Below are 18,360 nucleotides of genomic sequence, written 5' to 3' on the forward strand. Positions count from 1 at the left end.
ATCATCTGCCTTAGTCTCCTGAGTAGCTGAGACTACACGCATGCCCCATACCTAGCCTGGGTAGCTGAGAGTACACGTGTGTGCCCCATACCTAGCCTGGGTAGCTGAGAGTACACGTGTGTGCCCCATACCTAGCCTGAGTAGCCGAGACTACACATATGTGCCCAATACCTAGCCTGAGTAGCTGAGACTACACGCATGCCCCATACCTGGCCTGGTGTGGATTTCTAGTTTAATAGCTCTGAGAGGGTTGTGCTGTGGTTACGTCCCTAGTATAAGCAGTAGGCTTTTTTCTAGTTAAGTTATTGTCCAGATAGGCTTCCCAAAGTGATGCTTATGAATTCTCTTTCTCCTGTGTGCCCCTGTCCATCTTCCTCCTTGCCCAGGCTGGGGTACCACCCTCTCTAACTGCTGTCTCGGGTTCCTGTCTTCTTGTGCTTCCCAAGTCTCTGTCTCTAGGGTCTCTGCACTTCAGCTTTCTCCTCTCCTTTTCCCTGAGAACCCTGCTGTCTGCTGAATGACAGCAAATGCAGTGACTTCTTGACATTTGGTGACTGGAAAATATGATACAGAGGAAAACATGCCTCTGTGTGCCTATAAATAATGCTGGTTGTACTGTGGTCTTTGTACCAGAGACACAGAATTGAGTCTGTGGTCTAAACATGATTGGTTGTGTTACCTTGAGACAGAAGTCAAGACCCATTTCTTTTTTTTGAGACAGGGTTTCTCTGTGTAGCCTTGACTGTCCTAGACTTGCTTTGTAGACCAGGCTAGCCTCCAACTCACAGCCATCTGCCTGCTTCTGTCTCCTAAGTGCTGGAATTAAAGGCATGCACCACCATGCCTGGCTTGTTGGGTTTTTTCTTAGTCACTCTGTAGCCTAGATGGCTTTGATCTCAAGTGTGAGCCACCACTGTCAGCCAACAGTAGGTTTCTTCATGTGGCTGCTCTAGTTAACTGGTAGCAGTAGTTCGGTGATGGGCCTGGGTGCTCAGATCTGTGAACACACATTTGGTCATGATGTGTCATGTGCTTGTCCTGACTGAGAACCTTTTGCTCTTTGCCTGGTGATCAGAAGGAGGATTTAGGAAGGACGGAAGTCAGCTCGGTTATCTAGCCTAGAGATGGAAGTTTCTTTGAACACTTCTTTGTCCCCTAAAGGTGCTTCTTTGAGGCTGTGAGGAAGCAGTTGGTTTGGAAAGCTCTGCTGTGATGACAGTGATGGATAAGCACACTGATGCCTGAGGACTTAGCTGTGTTTGGAGGTTGTGACTTGTGTTCTGTTCTGTCTCCTTTGTCTCTCTAAGCCATGATGGTACAGATTCTCCTCCTGATGCAAATGATGTCGTTGCCATCCTCAATAACTTCAAAAGCAAGATCATCAAGGTGAAGGTGAGTTTGTGCGGTTGTGGCAGCTGCTAGTTTCTAGTTGGTAAATAGCCCCATTCAGGCCCTGTTGTGGGATAGTGTAGACAGTGCCTCCCTGGTAAGGCTTTAGGGTCATGGTCAGCCACTACGTCAAGGTACTAACACTGGTTGTGACTGTTTCAAGAAGAGTACATTCACATTAGCTTATTCAAGTGTTGCTTTAATATCTGTTTCACTGTTACTTATTGCTGTGAATCTTACCTTGCCTAATTTACAAATTAAGCTTATCTTCATAGCTTATCTTAATTGTCATAAATAGTAAGAGCAACACTATAGTATATATTCTGGGTTCTGTACTCTCAGATTCCATGCACCCGCTAGGGGCTTGGGCTGGGCTGTTTCCAAGCAGATGAAGGGGGACAGCTTGAAGTCAGTCTGATACTGCAATTGAAAGTGTGCGCATGAGCGCGCGTGCATGAGTGTGTGTGTGTGTGTGTGTGTGTGTGTGTGTGTGTGTGTGTGTGTGTCTTTGAACAGGTCTAGGGATGCTGCTTAAGCAGAATGTCCTTGTGAGACAAGCTTCTAGTTTCCTTCAGCCAAGAAACTGTCCCTTTGGGTAATTTCAGAGAGCGATGGTAGTCTCACTTTATACAAAGTGTTCCCACAGAGACTTTGCTACCCTCTCCCCTACACCCCCTCCCCCCCAACCCTCTCCCCAGAGCCCCCCACTCCCCCCACCCCCCGCCCCATCATTGAGAGACAGGGCCTTACTGTGTAGCCCTGATTGGCCTGGGGCTTGCTATATAACCAGGCTGGCCTCAAACTCCCAGATATGTCTGACTGCCTCCCAAGTATTAAAGGACTCTACCACCTTCCCTGGCCCAGCTTTGCCAGTTTTTTAAAGTTTTGTTATTTGTACATATGTAAATGTGTTTGTGTGAATGTGGGCCACACCTGTGCAGGCACCTGTGGAAGCCAGAAGAGAACTCCCTTGGAGCTGGAGTTACAGGTAGTTGTGAGCCACCAAGTGTGGGTGCTAGAAACTGAACTCGGAGCTTCTGGAAGAGCAGTAAGTATGTGCTCTGAACCACTGAGCCATCTCTCCAGCCCTGGCTTGGACATTTTTATACCCATAATTCATGGTGTTACATTTTTATTCTCAGAAGACTGTGGGAAATTCCAGTGACAATTCAACAGTAAGATTATAGTTTTATAGGGACAGTAGGGAACACCTATAGTCTGAATACTTACAGAGTTAGAGGCAGGAAGATGAGAAATTCAAGGACAGCCTAGAATGCATAGTGAGTTTGAGGCCATCTTGGGTGACATGAGACCCTGTCTCCAAAACCATACACAAAACACTAAAGTAGGTGATTTTATTTAGTGTCTTTTGTTGCTCTTTCTCCTCAGCATTTTGAAATCCTTTGTCTTAAAATAAAATGATTGTAGGATAAGTAACTATTGCACATGGTAAAATCAAAAGTCAGCCATTGCACAGCTGAACAGGAGGAGCCTGCTGCAGAGAAGCCTTTGTGGTAGTAAGTCCTGGAAATGGCCACCACCCAACAGGCCTCTCTCAACAGCTCCTGTAGGCCAAATTCTTCCCTAGTTGTCAACTAGAAGAAATGCTCACTCTGTGTTTCTGTGCAGCTGACCTTGGTTTTTAGCTCATTGTACAAACTGATCGTGAATATCTCTCAATTCAAAGAGATTGCTGCTCCTCCCTGAAGGCTTGGGCGATCTGAGAGTCAGGGTGGGGTTCTCCTGTAGGAGGACTGGCTGATTGTTTCCTGTTGACAGTTCTTGGTTTGCATCCAGTGCAAAATGAGGTCTGTGCCTGTCAGACCTACTGGGAGAAATAAGATCTGTCATTTCCAATTGCAGGTTCAGAAGAAGGCAGACATGGTTAATGAAGACTTGTTGAGTGATGGAACGAATGAGAACGAATCTGGATTTTGGGACTCATTCAAATGGTAAATTGGCATCATAAAAAGGCTTAATGTGTTGAAGGAAAAGCTGAGCGATGGGTGCCATGCATCCTTTGAATATGGGAACTCTTCCTGGGCTACCTTCACACAGCTAGATTGTGTCCTTTCAGTCGCAGCCGAGGAATGTTTCCCGTGTGACTAAGGGAGGGAAAGTGTTCTTCCGCATAGCTTGCTCTGCTGACCTCCCTTTGGGCAGATTGCATTATTTGGAACAGCTTGTGTTCCATTTATTCCTAAATGACATGGTGCCTCATGGTGAGCATCTTTCTTGTTACCTTGTTATCTCTGTGCCCTGTCCCAGCATCTTCGTATGCTGCTTCCACCAAGTCTCCCCTCTAGAGCTGGAAGGAACAGGCACTATCTCTTTTCTCTCCTGGAAAGTTTTGTTTGCCCAGCATTGTAAGTGCTGTTTGTATTCTGTTGTTACAGGGGCTTTTCAGGACCGAAGGCTGAGGAAGTAAAACAAGATAAAGATGATATAATCAATATTTTCTCTGTTGCATCTGGTCACCTCTACGAAAGATTTCTTCGGTCAGTCTTCATTGCTTGCTATGTACATGGCAAAGTCTTCTTTGTGTGAAAGGTTTTACTTGCTGTACTGTGTATATGTATATACATATATACATGTACATATACATATATTTGTATGTATACTTAGATATATGAGGTACTCTTAGGGTTGTGGATACTCACCATATGCAGCTCTCTTTGTTTGATTGGTTCACTTGGTGAAGTAGAGCTGCATAGTTAGTGCCTCTGTGTGGCTATCACAAGGCTGTAGACCTTTATATCCTGTGCACACCTTATGGACAATTATTGGTTCCTTGGCTGTCAGATATCACATAAACTATGGCCAAATGCTACACAGTTCTGTACTTTCTATGCCAACTCCCTAGTTTCTGATTTATGCCAAAGTATAGAACTGTGTAACATTTGGCCATCTTCTGCAGGCCCACAGGGCTTCAAAGCTGGATCTTAGTTTTGTGAGAACACCTTTGCTTGAGACTAAAATAGAAGGGGTTTGCCTAAGTCATGCAACGGGAAGCAGGTCAGGCCATTGCTTTAAGTTGTTGGTGTGCTTACTTGAAGACACATCACTTGAAGGTCATTGTTCCAATTTCAGAACTGTTTTTACTTTTAGTTTCCATTATAAATCTGGTATAGAAAATAAAAATAATGTCATTTGATTAATTTTTAGTCCTTTTTTCAATGAATATCAGCGCTTGGAGAATGGTGGAGTCATGACCTTGACCTCCAGTGCTGACTCTCAGCAGGTTATGAGATGGTTCGTTTAAACCTGCAGCATGGTTAGCATCTGCCTCTGCCTGTTTTGGAATATACTGACAGCGAAATCCTTGTCTCTCTCATTTGGTGACATCCTTATACGCACACTTTCCCATTACTGAAGGTCTCTTTGCCTAATGGAACCATGACTTAGCTCTGCTGTCAATCTTGTGATTTTTCTCTACTTAATGTTGTTGAGGTTAAAAGCATTGGAAAATCGTTATTTGTTTTGTTTGGCAGCATAATGATGCTTTCAGTGCTGAAGAATACCAAAACTCCTGTGAAATTCTGGTTCTTGAAGAATTATTTGTCCCCCACATTTAAGGTTTGTTCATGGGGAAAAGGAAAATCTTGTTAAGGGAATACTCCCACTGTAGCATATTCTTTTCTGCCTCTGTTTTATCTCTCCCTTTCATTAGGATACCCTAATTTCATTGTCTATGTCTGTATTGGTATTTTTTTTCTTCCAGGTTGCTCTATTTGGGGTGATAGTGTTTAAAATATAAACCCAAAATTACAGCCTGCGTGAAGCTGGATAATAGAGGAGGAAGTTCATGTCTTTTTTCTAAGAGATGATGTTTCAGCAAAGTACCAATCCTGGCCTTGGAGGCGAGGCATGCATGTCTTGTCTTAGTTTAGAAAGCGCAGTGATGCTGTGTTTTGAGAAAGAATCCTTTTCTCATGGGTAAGGGGTGAAGACATGTTTCCTCTGTGCCAAAGGAAAAACACACTTGTTTCCTGCTTGACTCCTATTGGCCTGCACTGATTTTCTTGCAATTACTTTTTTTCTGAGGCATTTATAAAGCAACTTTGTATTCAGTGGTGACTCATCCCAGATGAGTGGCTACTTCACCTCTGATCCATCTCCTGAAGTGCTAGTGTTGGTAGCTACTTCACCTCTGACCTCCTGAGGTGCTAGTATTTGGTAGCTACACCCTCTGATCCATCTCCTGAGGTGCTAGTGTTCGATAGCTATTTCACCTGAGGTGCTGGTGTTTGGTAGCTACTTCACCTCTGACCTCCTGAGGTGCTAGTGTTTGGAGTACAGAAGACTTAACTTATTAACACCAGGAGATTTTTTGTGTGTTTGTTTGTTTTTGTTTTTTGAGACAGGGTTTCTCTGTGTAGCCTTGGCTGTCCTGGACTCGCATTGTAGACCAGGCTGTCCTCGAACTCACAGCGATCCGCCTGCCTCTGCCTCCCGAGTGCTGGGATTAAAGGCGTGCGCCACCATGCCCGGCTACACCAGGAGATTTTTAAGAGCCCTGGCTCTGTCGTATAATGCCCTTTGTTAGACAAAGCCTTGAAAAGATCTTGCCATCAAGCTCAAAGTGTTTTACTAAAGTTAAATTTAGATAAGTGAACCTGAAACTTATGTGTCTTAAACACACATGCGCACACACACACACTCTCTCACACACATACACTATAAATCTAAAAGCCTTCACCTGCAGATTTCTGTCATTTCATGTGGTGAATAGAAGTAACCAAGAAATGGGGGGTTGGACCAGAGTTTATATGTGCTCTTGTGTGAGTTAAGTGACTTAAGACCAAAGTCTTACCAGTCCTTGTTTTAGTGTTTTATTTGTACTGTAATAATGGCGGTTAACTTACATTAAGTAGTCAATTTTCTTAATCAGAATGAATGATTGTTCTCTGTGTCTAAAAATAGGAGTTTATACCTTACATGGCCAAAACATACAATTTCCAGTATGAGCTTGTTCAGTACAAGTGGCCACGGTGGCTTCATCAGCAGACAGAGAAGCAGCGTATCATCTGGGGCTACAAGATCCTCTTCCTGGATGTGCTCTTCCCACTGGCTGTTGACAAGTTCCTGTTTGTGGATGCTGATCAGGTGAGCTTGTGCACGCCAGGTGTTGAGAGCTGGGTCAAATATGCCCGGTCTCTTTTTCCCTTTTAAACATGATTTTCAGATGGAAAAGTACCTGTTTATTTTGTATTACAGTTTCAGAAATATGAAAAGATGTCACCCTGCTGTGATCACTAATTAAATTTAAGTTCCATCAGCACATCTCCTTTTTTAAAATATTTTTTTGAGAATGTTATGCATGGATACAATAGAATGTGATTATATGATCATTATACCTGATGGTCCCGTCCATAAATAACCCAGTGTGTCTAGTTAGTGCAGCCCATGGGTGCATGAATATAGAGGCATCCACTGAGCATGGGAATCCTATCAGCGGCCTAGAAAAGAAGGATTGTTCCTTCCCAGCAACTATCCACTGCCGGTAATGCCTCAGTAAGGGGGGAGCCTACGTATCATCTGACTATCCATCTGTTTTTTTGCCAGCTTGATCTTGTCCAGGTCATGTGTAGGCCCAGCTGCTAAGAGTGTGTGTGTGTGATAACCACATCCTGTCCAGAAGGCAGCATTCACAGCATTCTCATCTTCCTTAGTGTTCACTGAACCTTGGGAGATGGGGGAGTCGGGGTAGATACTGAGGATTCAGACTCTTCTTCTCATCCCTTTGAGCAGTTTTGTATCTCTGCTGCACACTGCTTAAAGAAGCATCTCTGACCATGGCTAAGAGCAGCATGAATCTATGGGTTTTAACATAAACATTTGGAAGGTACCTTCAGAGCATCACTATTTAGGAAAATAACAATAGCGGGTTCTGCTCTTGGGCCTGTGACCTCCACAATCCTAGGCTAGGCTTTGGGCCATGATTACAGTACTAGGGATGATGTTTCTCTCCTGTGGAACAAGCCTCAAATCCAGTGAGAAAGCCATTAGTTATCCCCTCACAGCTATGCCACTATTGCACCAGTGACAAAAATTTCTTCCCATTCTTGGGCTGTTTATAGACTCACTTCACAGTTGTTTTTGCTCTACAGAAGTCTTTTGCTTCATGAGAGCCCATTTATTGATTGAATGCTTTTATTTCCTGTGCTATTAGAATCTTATATAGAAAATCTTTACCTGTGCCTATAAGTCATTGGCTCTCAACCTTCTAATGCTGCAGCCCTTTAGTGCAGTTTCTCAGGTTATAGTGATCCCCAACCGTAATTTGTTGTTGTTGCTTCCTGATAACTGTAATTTTGCTACTGTTATGAGTTGTATCTGATATGCAGGATAGTCTTAGGTGACCCCTGTGAATGGGTCATTTTGACCAAAAAAGGTCGTGACCCACAGGTTGAAAACCGCTACTTTAAGTTGAAGGGTGCTTTCAACTTTTTTGTCTGGCAACTTCACAGCATCAAATCTTTTTAATTTTATTTGTATGTGCATTAGTGTGCTGCTTGCATCCGTCTGTGTGAGGTTGTCAGATCTTCTGGAACTAGAGTTACACACAGACAGTAGTGAGCTACCGTGTAGGTAGCCCAGAGTACTTAGGTTGAGATTCTTGAACAGGTAGAGTTTAGTTTGTGCTGAAGGAGAGATCAGATCTAATTTCATTTTTTCTGCATGTTGAAATCCTTTTCCCAACACCATTTGTTGAAGATGTTGTCTTTTCTCCAATGTATATTTCTGATACTTTTCTCCAAAATCAAAACTAGTTGTGCGGATTTTATCTGGGTCCTCGGTTCTAGTCCACTGATTTGTATATTTGTTTTTGTGCCAGACCGTGCTGGTTTTTAATGACTAGTATAATTTGAAATCAGGTACCTCCTGCACTGCCCTGTTTGGTTAGGATTGCTTTGGCTATCTTTGGTCTTTTGTAGCCTCTGTCTAAATTATCTTGGATTAATCTATGAGAAATAGTTTTGGAATTTTCTATTGGAATTGCACTTGAGTTTGTTGGTTTTGGTAGATGGTCATTTTCATGATAATAGTTCTTCTACTACATAAGCATGCTATATCGTTTTATCTTCTGTCTTCCTCAATTTCTTTCTTCATTGTCATAAAGTTTTCATGCTAAAGATCTTTGCTTACCTGGTTAGGTTTATTCTCAGGTGGGTTTGTTGTTATTGTGCTTGTTTGCTTGTGGCTGTAGTTTCCCTGGTTTCTTTTTCAGACTACTCCTGGAATATTGGAAGATTATTGAATTTTATGTTGATTTTTTGTATTATGCCCTTTTGCTGAAAGTATTTATCAGCTCTAAGACTTTCTTGGAGTCTTTAGCACCTGTTATATATAAAATACTATCATCTTCAAAAAGGAATACTATGACTTTTTATATTTGTATTTCTTTTATTTCCCTCTCTTGTCATATTGTTCAAGCTAAGGCTTCAAACACTAATATTAAATAGAAGTTGTTCTTGATGTTAGGGAGAATGCTCTGAGTTCTCCATCTAGTGTAATGTTGGCTTTAGGCTGGTTTTATATAGTTGTTATTATACTGAGGTATGCGCCCACCATCCCTAGACTCTCCTTGATTTTTATCATGAAAGGATTTGGATTTTACCAATGACATTTCCTTTGTTGCCTGTAGTTCATTAATGTGATGAATTATATTTACTGATTTACATATATTGAACCACTCCTAAATTCACTGAAATAAAGCCACCTTGGTCATCATGAATGATACTTTTGATGTGATATATTCTTCAAGGATTTTAGCATCTATGTATATCAAAGGGATTGGCTTTTTATTTTGTAATTTTGGCGATGGGGTAACACTAGCTTCATAAGAAGAGCACAAAAGACGTTCTCTTCTATTTTATGGAACAATTTGAATAGTATTGGTATTAGTTATTTGAAGGTCTGGTACAATTCTACAGAGAGTCCACTGGAACAGACAGTTGTGAGCTATCATATGAGAGTTGGGACTCAAACTTGGGTCCTCTGGGAGAACCGCCAATACTTTTAACCATTCTCCTTCAATCTTAGTAGGTAGTGATAGTTTTGTTGGGTATAATAGTCTTGGTTGACATTTGTGTTCTTTCAGAGGCTTCAGAGGCTTTCAGAGCTTAGAATACATCTTTCCTTTTGGCTTTTATGTGTTTCTGTTGAATAACCAGGTCCTGTTCTGATGGGTCTACCTCATAGATGACATATGACTTTTCTCTTTTGAAGCTTTGAGTACCCTTTCTGTATTCTGTGCTTTTAGTATTTTAATTATAATATGTTAAGGGTTTCTTTTCTGGTTATGTCTTATTTGGAATTCTGTATGCTTCTTATATCTTGCTGGGCATCTTTTTCTTTAGATTTGAGAAATTTTCTTCTATGATTTTATTAAAAATATTGTCTGTGCCTTTGGAGTGATACGCTGCTTCTGTGCTTGTAATTTTGTGCCTATAATTTTTCTGTGCTTATAATTAGAAGATCTTTTGTTTGTTTTATGGTATCCCAGATCTCTCCCATTTCCCTTTCTTCCTCCCACCAACAATTTATCACTGGTCTTTGCTGCATGATTTGAGTCCTCCATCCCGTCCTTATACTCATGATTCAGATTTGTTCTGTTTGTGAGGCTTTCCAACTGAGCTTTTCATTCGCCTAACTGAAACTTTCATTTCTTGTATCATTTGTTTGTTTCTCTTCAGTATTTTTTTTTCTCTCTCCCTCCCTCTCCCTCTCAAATTTAATTTTATATATTGGGTTGACTTCCTTATTTCATTCACTCTTTTTGTTTTGTTCTCAGAATATACTCATGTTTTTAAGTTGTTTGGACATAGTTATAATTATATTTTTTAATTCTTTGGCTGCAAGTCCTTCCAAGCCATTTTCTTTAGGAGCCATAGCAATAGGGTTAGTAATAAACAAGACTAGTTATCTTGTTTGGTTTTGTTTCTGCTCTGGGGCTTGCGCATCTGGAATTAGTTTATTGGTTGAGCTTTTCTTGTGTATTTTTCATTTTTTAAATTTAAGTCACCTTTTATTGTCTTTCAGTGGCGGTGTTTGCAGTATTTAGGAGAGGACTAAGTTGTAGAGGGTTGAGGTGCTGGTGTTCTGTGGGTGGGTGTATAGAGACAGAGCCTCCATCTCATGTCTTCCTTTGAGGGTTAGGTATTGTCCTATGTAAATGTGGGTGCCCTGCTTGCTTCTGCAGCCTTCTCTGAGTTTTGGAATTTCCCATGTCTGTGGATCTTCCAGTGTCTAATCCACTTCCTGTTCTGATCCACAGCTTCCACTGAAGCCACTGCAGGACATGGAACTTTTGACAAGCTTGTGGGTCTAATCTTGAGTCAGCCCAGTCCCTACCCAGAGTCTGCAGCTCTCATTGTTACCTCGTCTTAAATACAGCTGCTCTGTATGTGTGTGCAGTCCTGTATCTAAACTCATTTAACAAAAGTACCACGAATTACAAAATAAATGTTCACTATCACTTGCTCACTGTGCCCAGTTATCTGGCCAAATATTAGGTACTTTATTGCTTATTTGTTCATTCGTTGCTTTTGAGCCTTTCTGTGTGGTCTAAGTTGTTCTTGTGTCTCTGCCTCTAGAGTACTAGGACTCCAGGCCTGTGCTACCATGCCTTGCTAAGACAGGGGACCACTTTGCTAAGACCACTTTGGCAGCCAGTGCAGAGTGCGAAGATTCTCTACAGTGATGCTCATCTTAACAGTTAAAGCTGTGTTCCCCAGGCTGCTGAGTGTGTGCTTCTGGTCTCCTCCTCTTGTTGGTCCTGTTTGCTGTACATCTGACCCCAGCAGGAAGCTTGATAGCCATGCCACAGCCCGAAAATAAGGCAGTCTCGAAGTTCCTCATGTCAAATGAATCTGTTCATTACTTTTGTGTCAGGATGTAACACAAGTGGCCTCTGGTCCAATTCCAGCGGGTCTTCACTTTCATCTGAAGCCTCCTCAGCACAGGCTGATCTGTGACCATTTCTCTGGCGTCCTGTCTTATGCACTCCCACCAGAGTAGCCTACTGAACCCTGCTTACTTACAGCATGGTAGGGCATCTCCACCCTGTGTCTGCAAACTCTTCCATGTGCTGCCCACAAGCCAGTTTAAAAGGCCTGCCAGCCACCGGTCAGGCTCTGTCACTTCAGTGTGTGCTGCGGTATCCGGTACCTGTGTCCCTGTTCTGTGCGAACACCTAGCAGAAGCAGCTCAAGGGAGGAGAGGGTTGTCTTGCCTCGTAGTCTCACAGTCTGATGTGGCAGGCAAAGGAACGTAGATAGTGGGCCATAGGGGCAGGGGCATCTGGTGTGACTGTTTGTTCCCATGACAGCAGACAAAGCACAGAGAACAGAAACATAAGCAAGGCCAGGCTGCAGACTTTAAAGGCCTGCCCCTAGAGACCTACCTTCAGCAACTGGGCCCAACCTCCTGAAGGCCCCTCCGCCTTCAGAATAGCACCACCCACCAGCTGGGGCCAGCTGCACAGAACTGTGTCTGTGGGGGTCGCTTCAGACTACACATGACAGTGCAGGAATCCAGGCGTGTGTTCTAGAGCCCGTGATGTACCCATTGAGCTGCCCTTCTGCTCCTTGTGAAATACATTATTAGACTCTAAGGAAGACTTTAGAGTTATCTGTGTCTTAGTTAACAAATGATTTGGTTGTCTTTTCTGCAGATTGTACGGACAGATCTGAAAGAGTTAAGGGATTTCAATTTGGATGGCGCCCCTTACGGTTACACTCCTTTCTGTGATAGCAGAAGAGAAATGGATGGCTACCGGTTCTGGAAGTCGGGGTACTGGGCCAGTCATTTGGCTGGACGAAAGTATCATATCAGGTACTGAAGAGTGCTTCCTACAGAGGGTCTTGCTTATAGCTCTTATGCCTGAATATAAAGAGCAGCTTACTTCCTTTGCTTAGCTGCCTATACAGCAATGTGTTGTTCATAGTTTTCCTGTTCGTGTGTCCTGATGTATATATAATCTGTTAAATACATTGTTTTGCCAATTTCAAGCATATTTGTAACCTCTTGGATCAGTGTATGGGCTGGGTGTGGTGGTGTACACTTTTAATCCCATCACTCAGAGGGCAAAAGCAGGAGGATCTCTAAGTTTGAAGCCAGCCTGGTCTATAAAGTGAAACCCTGTCTCACAAAAACTGATACCAAAAGCCCACCATCACCTGTATATATTCATGTCTAATGGACACTCCATGTGTTCTGGATAAAGTATAATTTGGAAGATTTGGAGGCTAGGACACATAGAAGAAATATTGCGGGGCTGGAGAGATGGCTCAGAGATGAGGAACACTAGCTGCCCTTCTGTGGGGCCTGGGTTCAATTCCCAGCACCGACATGGCAGCTCACACCTGTCTATAACTCCAGTCCAGGGCATCTGGTGCCTTTTTGGCCTGTGTAGGCGCTGCCTGCGTGTGATGCACAGACAAATGCAAGCAAAACACCCATACACATAAAAAATAAAATTTAAATAGAAAGATTTACCTATTTTATGTATATGAGTGTTTTGCCTGCATGAAAGCCAGAAGACTTCAGAGTCCCTGAAATTGGAGTTTCAGGAAGTTGTGAGCCACTATGTGCATGATGCGAGCCACGCCTGGTCCTCTGGAAGAGCAGCCAGTGCTCTTACCCCGAGTAAGGCTCCAGCCCCTAAATAAACCCATCTTAAAATGAGCCCACGCAGAGATGAGTGCTGAGGTACTGTGATGTCAGGTTTAGTCTTTATTTCCTGGCCTGAAACGGTTGTAACACTCGGGAACTAATTTCCTTATAAGACAACAAGATGAAAAGCTGGCCAACGGGAGCTGCTACGGCAGAGTGTGCCTGTCGGGTCTGTAGGCCTCACTGAAGCATGCACACTCCTGCCGCCGTCCAGCTCTCCCTCTCAGAGACACTTGCAGCTCTTGGCCTATTATTTGGTTTTGGCTCATTGTTGGCATAAATGTTTGGTTTGGCTGTAACGAGTGTCTCTTCTCTGCTCAGTGCACTGTATGTCGTGGATCTGAAGAAGTTTAGGAAAATAGCTGCTGGTGACAGACTCAGGGGACAGTACCAAGGTCTAAGTCAAGATCCCAACAGTCTTTCAAACCTTGATCAAGTAAGTGACCATTGGCATTTGCACATTTAAGGCATGCCATTTTGTGTCAGAAAATTAACGTGTGTGTGTGTGTGTGTGTGTGTGTGTGTGTGTGTGTGTGAGAGAGAGAGAGAGAGAGAGAGAGAGAGAGAGAGAGAGAGAGAGAGACTTATATCTGATCACAAAGGGGCTGAGACTGTCGAATAGCTCAGATGGTATTAAACTTTCCTAAGCCTGACCTACATGTCAGGAACTTTCAGAGAGGCTTTCTGAATACCTTTTCCAATAGCAAACACTTTCAGAAGTAAAACGACAGGTTTGTTTTGTTTGGGTTTGCTTGTATTATATCTATTTTTCTGTGGATGGGTGTTTTTCCGACAAGTAGGTCTGTGCACTGTGTCTGCAGTGCTCCCGGAGTCCAGAAGAGGGAGTAACAGACAGTTGTTACTGGGTCCTGTGGAAGAGCAGCCAGGGCCCCCTCAGCATTCTCTCCAGCCCCAAAGTTGTAGTTTTAGCTATTTTAGATATCTACTGTCCATCTTTTTTTTTTTTTCTTTTTAACTCTTTGGTTTGAGACTAGGTATCCCTTGGTAGCCTTGACTGGCTTGGAACTCACTTTGTAGACAAGGCTAGTCTTGAGATACACCTGCCTCTGCCTTCCGAGTGTTGAGATTAAAGGCATGAGCCACCGTGTCCAGCTTATCTTAAAACGTTGTGGTTGTTTATTGTGATATGTGGCATCCATTAAGAATCCATCTTCAAGTATGTCGGGGCATCACTACAAAGGAGAGCCTGTAACCAGAACCCCTCACGAGTGTGTCGTCACTGCCATCACGTGCTACTCTTCACCCTGAGTTGGATGGGAGTCAATCCACTTGTGTGTAGACTTGGTGCTGAGCCCCTGGTCCCCTTAGGCGCTGTGCTTCTCTTTGGCCTCTTGCCCTCTGCTCTGTCCTGGAGATGTTCCTTCTGCTCAGGGTTCTTTCATAGTTTTGGGTGCAGTTTACTAGGTATTCCTCATTTGCATTTCTCCCTTCCTCCTTCTCTTATGCTCTTTCCTTTTAGCTGGGCATGGTGGAGCACACCTTTAATTCTTGGCCTGTGGAGGCAGAGGCCAGCCTGGTCTATATAGTGAGTTCCAGGACAGCCAGGGCTGCAAAGAAACCCTGTCTCAAAAACAAAAAAAATTTTGAAGCAATTAATGATAATTTTTTATTAAATATTTTTACATATGCATTTATATTATTATACACATATACAATAAACTACCTACAGCACGAAGAACCATTGAAACAATTTTGAGATCTGTTCTTCAAGCTAGCCTTGAGCTTCTTTACGCCAGCAATCCTTTGGCCTTGGCCTTTTACAAGCTTGTGCCACTCTATCCTGGTGCATTTTCAGCTTTTCATTTATGTGGCTACTGCACTGTAAGCACTTTTGCATGCATGTGTAAATAGCACTGGAGACGGGACTGTCAGTTGTTTGTATCGTTATTGCTATCACTAGAGAATTTCAAACGCTTTTAGAAGCCAGGTGCAGTAGCACACGCCTGTACCCCAGCACTCAGGGAGGCCGGCGGCTCTCTGTGACTTCGAGGCCAGCCTGGTCTACAAGGTGAGTCAGAAACCCTGTCTCAACCAAGGATTTTAGAATGATCTTATTATATGTATGTATGGAGATAGAGGAGTGTGTGCATGTGAGTACAGCCCTCAGATGCCAGGAGAGGATGTCAGATGTCTGGAGCTGAAGTTAAGAGGCAGTTATAAGGCGCCCAGCATGGGTGCTGGGAACCAAATACAGGCTGTCTGGAAGAGCAGCCCCCGCTGTTAGCCGCAGAACCACTTTTCTAGCTGCTCAAACAGCTTTTTAGTGTGGCTACAGTTTGCACTCCCATCAGCAGTGTAAGAGGTGTGCTACGGTTTGCACTCCCGTCAGTAGTGTGAGATATGCCATTGCTTATATTTTGGTCACTACTTAATGGCTAGTCTGTTTACTCTAGGTGTGAGCTGAGTTCCATTCCAGCTTCCATCTGGAGAATTTGTGTTTGCAGTAATTATTAGTGAGGCAGGAAGTCCGCCTCATATTTCCTGTTCATTCTCTTGTATCATTATGTTATATCTTTCATGTTTTTCAAGCCTACATTATTTACTGCCTTCCTCATTGCAATACATATTTTTTCCAGTGCATTTATCTGTATATACATACACGATAAGTAAATAAGATACATATGTGTAAATAAAATATTGTTTTACTTAGTTTGGAGACAGGATTTCATTATATGGCCCTTGCTGGCCTGGAACTCACTGTGTAGACTAGACTGGCCTAGAACTGACAGAAATCTCTCTGCCTTTGCCTCTTGAGTGCTGGGATTATAGGCATGCATCATCACACTTGGCCACCACACTAATGAATATTTTGAGCGAGCATGCATGCATGTGTGTGTATGTGTGTGTGTTCTGATGATTACCGTTAACGTAATTTCTTTTTTTTTTTTTTTAATATTTTATTTAACTTTAAGTTATGTGCATTGGTGTGAAGGTGTCAGATCTTGGCGTTACAGACAATTGTGATCTGCCATGTGGGTGCTGGGAATTGAACCCGGGTCCTTTGGAAGAGCAGGCAGTCCTCTTAACCACTGAGCCATCTCTCCAGCCCTGATGCTAGCCAATTTCAACTCCCATTTTCCTGCTCCTTTGTACTGCTATCAGTTTGTATCTTATTATATACCCATCACACACATTTGTAAATACCTTTTGCATTGTCTAATTTTAAATCAGATACATTGGTACATTTGCCCATGCAATCTGTTAATGCATATGGATTTCAGTTACTCTCCAGTGTCCTTCCATTTTAGGCTGAAGGGTTCCCTGTAGTGTCTCTGGAAGGCATCGTGACTCTTAGCTTTGCGTCTCAGATAACTTGACGCTTTCCTTCAGCTCTGATGAGCAGTTCTGCTGTACATAGAAGCCCTCCCTGCTTGGACCGTTTCTTTCAGCACTTGAATATCTTTCCCCACAGTTTTCTGTCCTTCAGGGTTTCTGATGATAAATTACCATTGAATTTTAGTGAAGATCTTCTGTATATGACATATACCTCAACTGCTGGCTTTAAAATAGTTTAAGTAAGTTTTGATAAGTATATTAGGTATTGGTATCTTTCTGTGTATATGTATTTGGAGTGCATTGAACTTCTTAGATATGTAAAGGTTATTTTTGCTTTACATCTTGGCATTCTTTCTTTCCCTTTCTTCCCTCCTGTTGGGTCGCCCATTGTTTCCGTGGTGATCTAGTCCGTGGAGGATCATGGGTGTTGGAGATTGTGTTTATTCCGTCCCTTTCCACTCTGGGTTGTGTAGGTGGCCTATGTGCTGCTGTGTCCGTGGCTTACAGGAGGGATGGGCTGGTTTGCTCATGGTTTCTGAGGGCTTCAGATGGCTGCAGAGTGGAAGTCCCGGCACAGCAGCTGAGTTCTTGGTGGCAGGAGTGGCAGATCAGGAAACAGAAAAGCACCAGAAATGCCAGGCTAATCTGCCTGAGTGCTCCCACTAGAGACTTACTTCTGAAGGTTCCTGCTCCCAAAGTGGGACTATTCACTGGAGACAAACGTTCAAACACAACCTGTGGGAAACATTTCATAGTTAAATTGGAGTTTTTTCTTGTGTATGTGAGGTCAAGTTCAGTTTTTAGTTGCTTTATGTGATATTTGGGCTTTTTAAATTTAAAGACATGCTATCACTATTATAGCTTTGGCTGATCTGGGTGACCTGGAACTCAAAGAGATTCACCTGCCTCTACTGAAAGTATGTGCCATCTGGCCCAGCTTCTTTTTCTTTAAACAGGACACACTGGCTGAGTATGGTAACAAACACTTTTAATCCCATGATTTGGGAGGAAGAGGCAGGAGGATCTGTTAGTTCGAGTCCTATCTGGTGTACGTAGCAGGCTCCAAGGCAGCCAGGACTACATAGAGAGACCTTGTTTCAAAATAAATGTCAGTTAAATAAAATAACAGAATACATTTCTCTACTATACCATCTTAGTCAGAAATGAAGTCACCAAGGCCTGAGAATGTAGTTTAGTGGTAGAATGCATGGTTAATATAAGTAAGAACCTTACTTCAGTTCCCGGTACTGGAACATAGAAAGGATTCATGTGCTTGTAGACCTGTCTCAGTGCTGTTTACTTCGTCCCATTGGTCTGTCTTCATTTCTGTTCTACAATATCTACATTGCTGTAGTGTTGTAAGTTTTGGGGTTGTATTTGATTAGTATATATTATGCTGTCGTTGTGGGGTTTTTTTTGTTTTTTGTTTTTTGTTTTGTTTTTTTTGTTGTTGGGTTTTTTTTTTTTTTCCGAGACAGGGTTTCTCTGTGTAGCTTGGCTGTCCTGGACCCACTTTGTAGACCAGGCTGGCCTCGAACTCACAGTGATCCTCTTGCCTCTGCCTCCCAAGTGCTGGGGTTAAAGGCATGCGCCACCACGCCTGGCGCTGTCGTTGTGTTTTAAACATCTCATTTTTATTGTTATTCTCATGTGGGTCTGAGTGTGTGCCACATGTGTGCACATGCTCAGAGCCATCTAATAAGCTGGGGACCATGTGATTGTGAAGTACTAGGCATGGGTGCTGGGAACCAAACTCAGGTCCTCTGGGAGAACAGCACTGAAGCCTCCCCCTCTGTGCTGGCCAACTGTCTGCTTGGGCAGATTTATAATCACTGAGGAGACTAGTATGGCATGCCTAGAAGCTCTGTGAGGGTGTTTCCAGGGAGAATTAGCTGAGGGGCAAGACCAGCCTGTGGCACTGTTCCTTTGCATGGGGATCTAGACAGTTCTACAAGGAAGAAGTGAAAGCCAGCAGAACACTGTCGTTCACCTGCT

At 43.1% G+C, this 18,360-nt stretch overlaps 1 protein-coding gene across 2 annotated transcripts in view; it reads left to right on the plus strand.

Annotated features, from left to right (window-relative positions):
- The window catches only part of UGGT1 (UDP-glucose glycoprotein glucosyltransferase 1), a 107,595-nt gene that overhangs the window by 80,411 nt on the left and 8,824 nt on the right, over nt 1-18,360 (plus strand). For both annotated transcript variants that reach the window (XM_084752399.1, XM_084752400.1), the window contains 7 exons: nt 1,308-1,392; nt 3,253-3,341; nt 3,786-3,887; nt 4,881-4,965; nt 6,313-6,495; nt 12,068-12,228; nt 13,390-13,504. In XM_084752399.1, coding sequence (XP_084608525.1) covers nt 1,308-1,392; nt 3,253-3,341; nt 3,786-3,887; nt 4,881-4,965; nt 6,313-6,495; nt 12,068-12,228; nt 13,390-13,504 — 820 coding nt within the window. The remainder of the gene's footprint in view (nt 1-1,307; nt 1,393-3,252; nt 3,342-3,785; nt 3,888-4,880; nt 4,966-6,312; nt 6,496-12,067; nt 12,229-13,389; nt 13,505-18,360) is intronic.

The sequence above is a fragment of the Acomys minous genome (assembly GCF_964271855.1).
Source record: "Acomys minous genome assembly, chromosome: 13".
Classification (NCBI taxonomy): Eukaryota; Metazoa; Chordata; class Mammalia; order Rodentia; family Muridae; genus Acomys; species Acomys minous.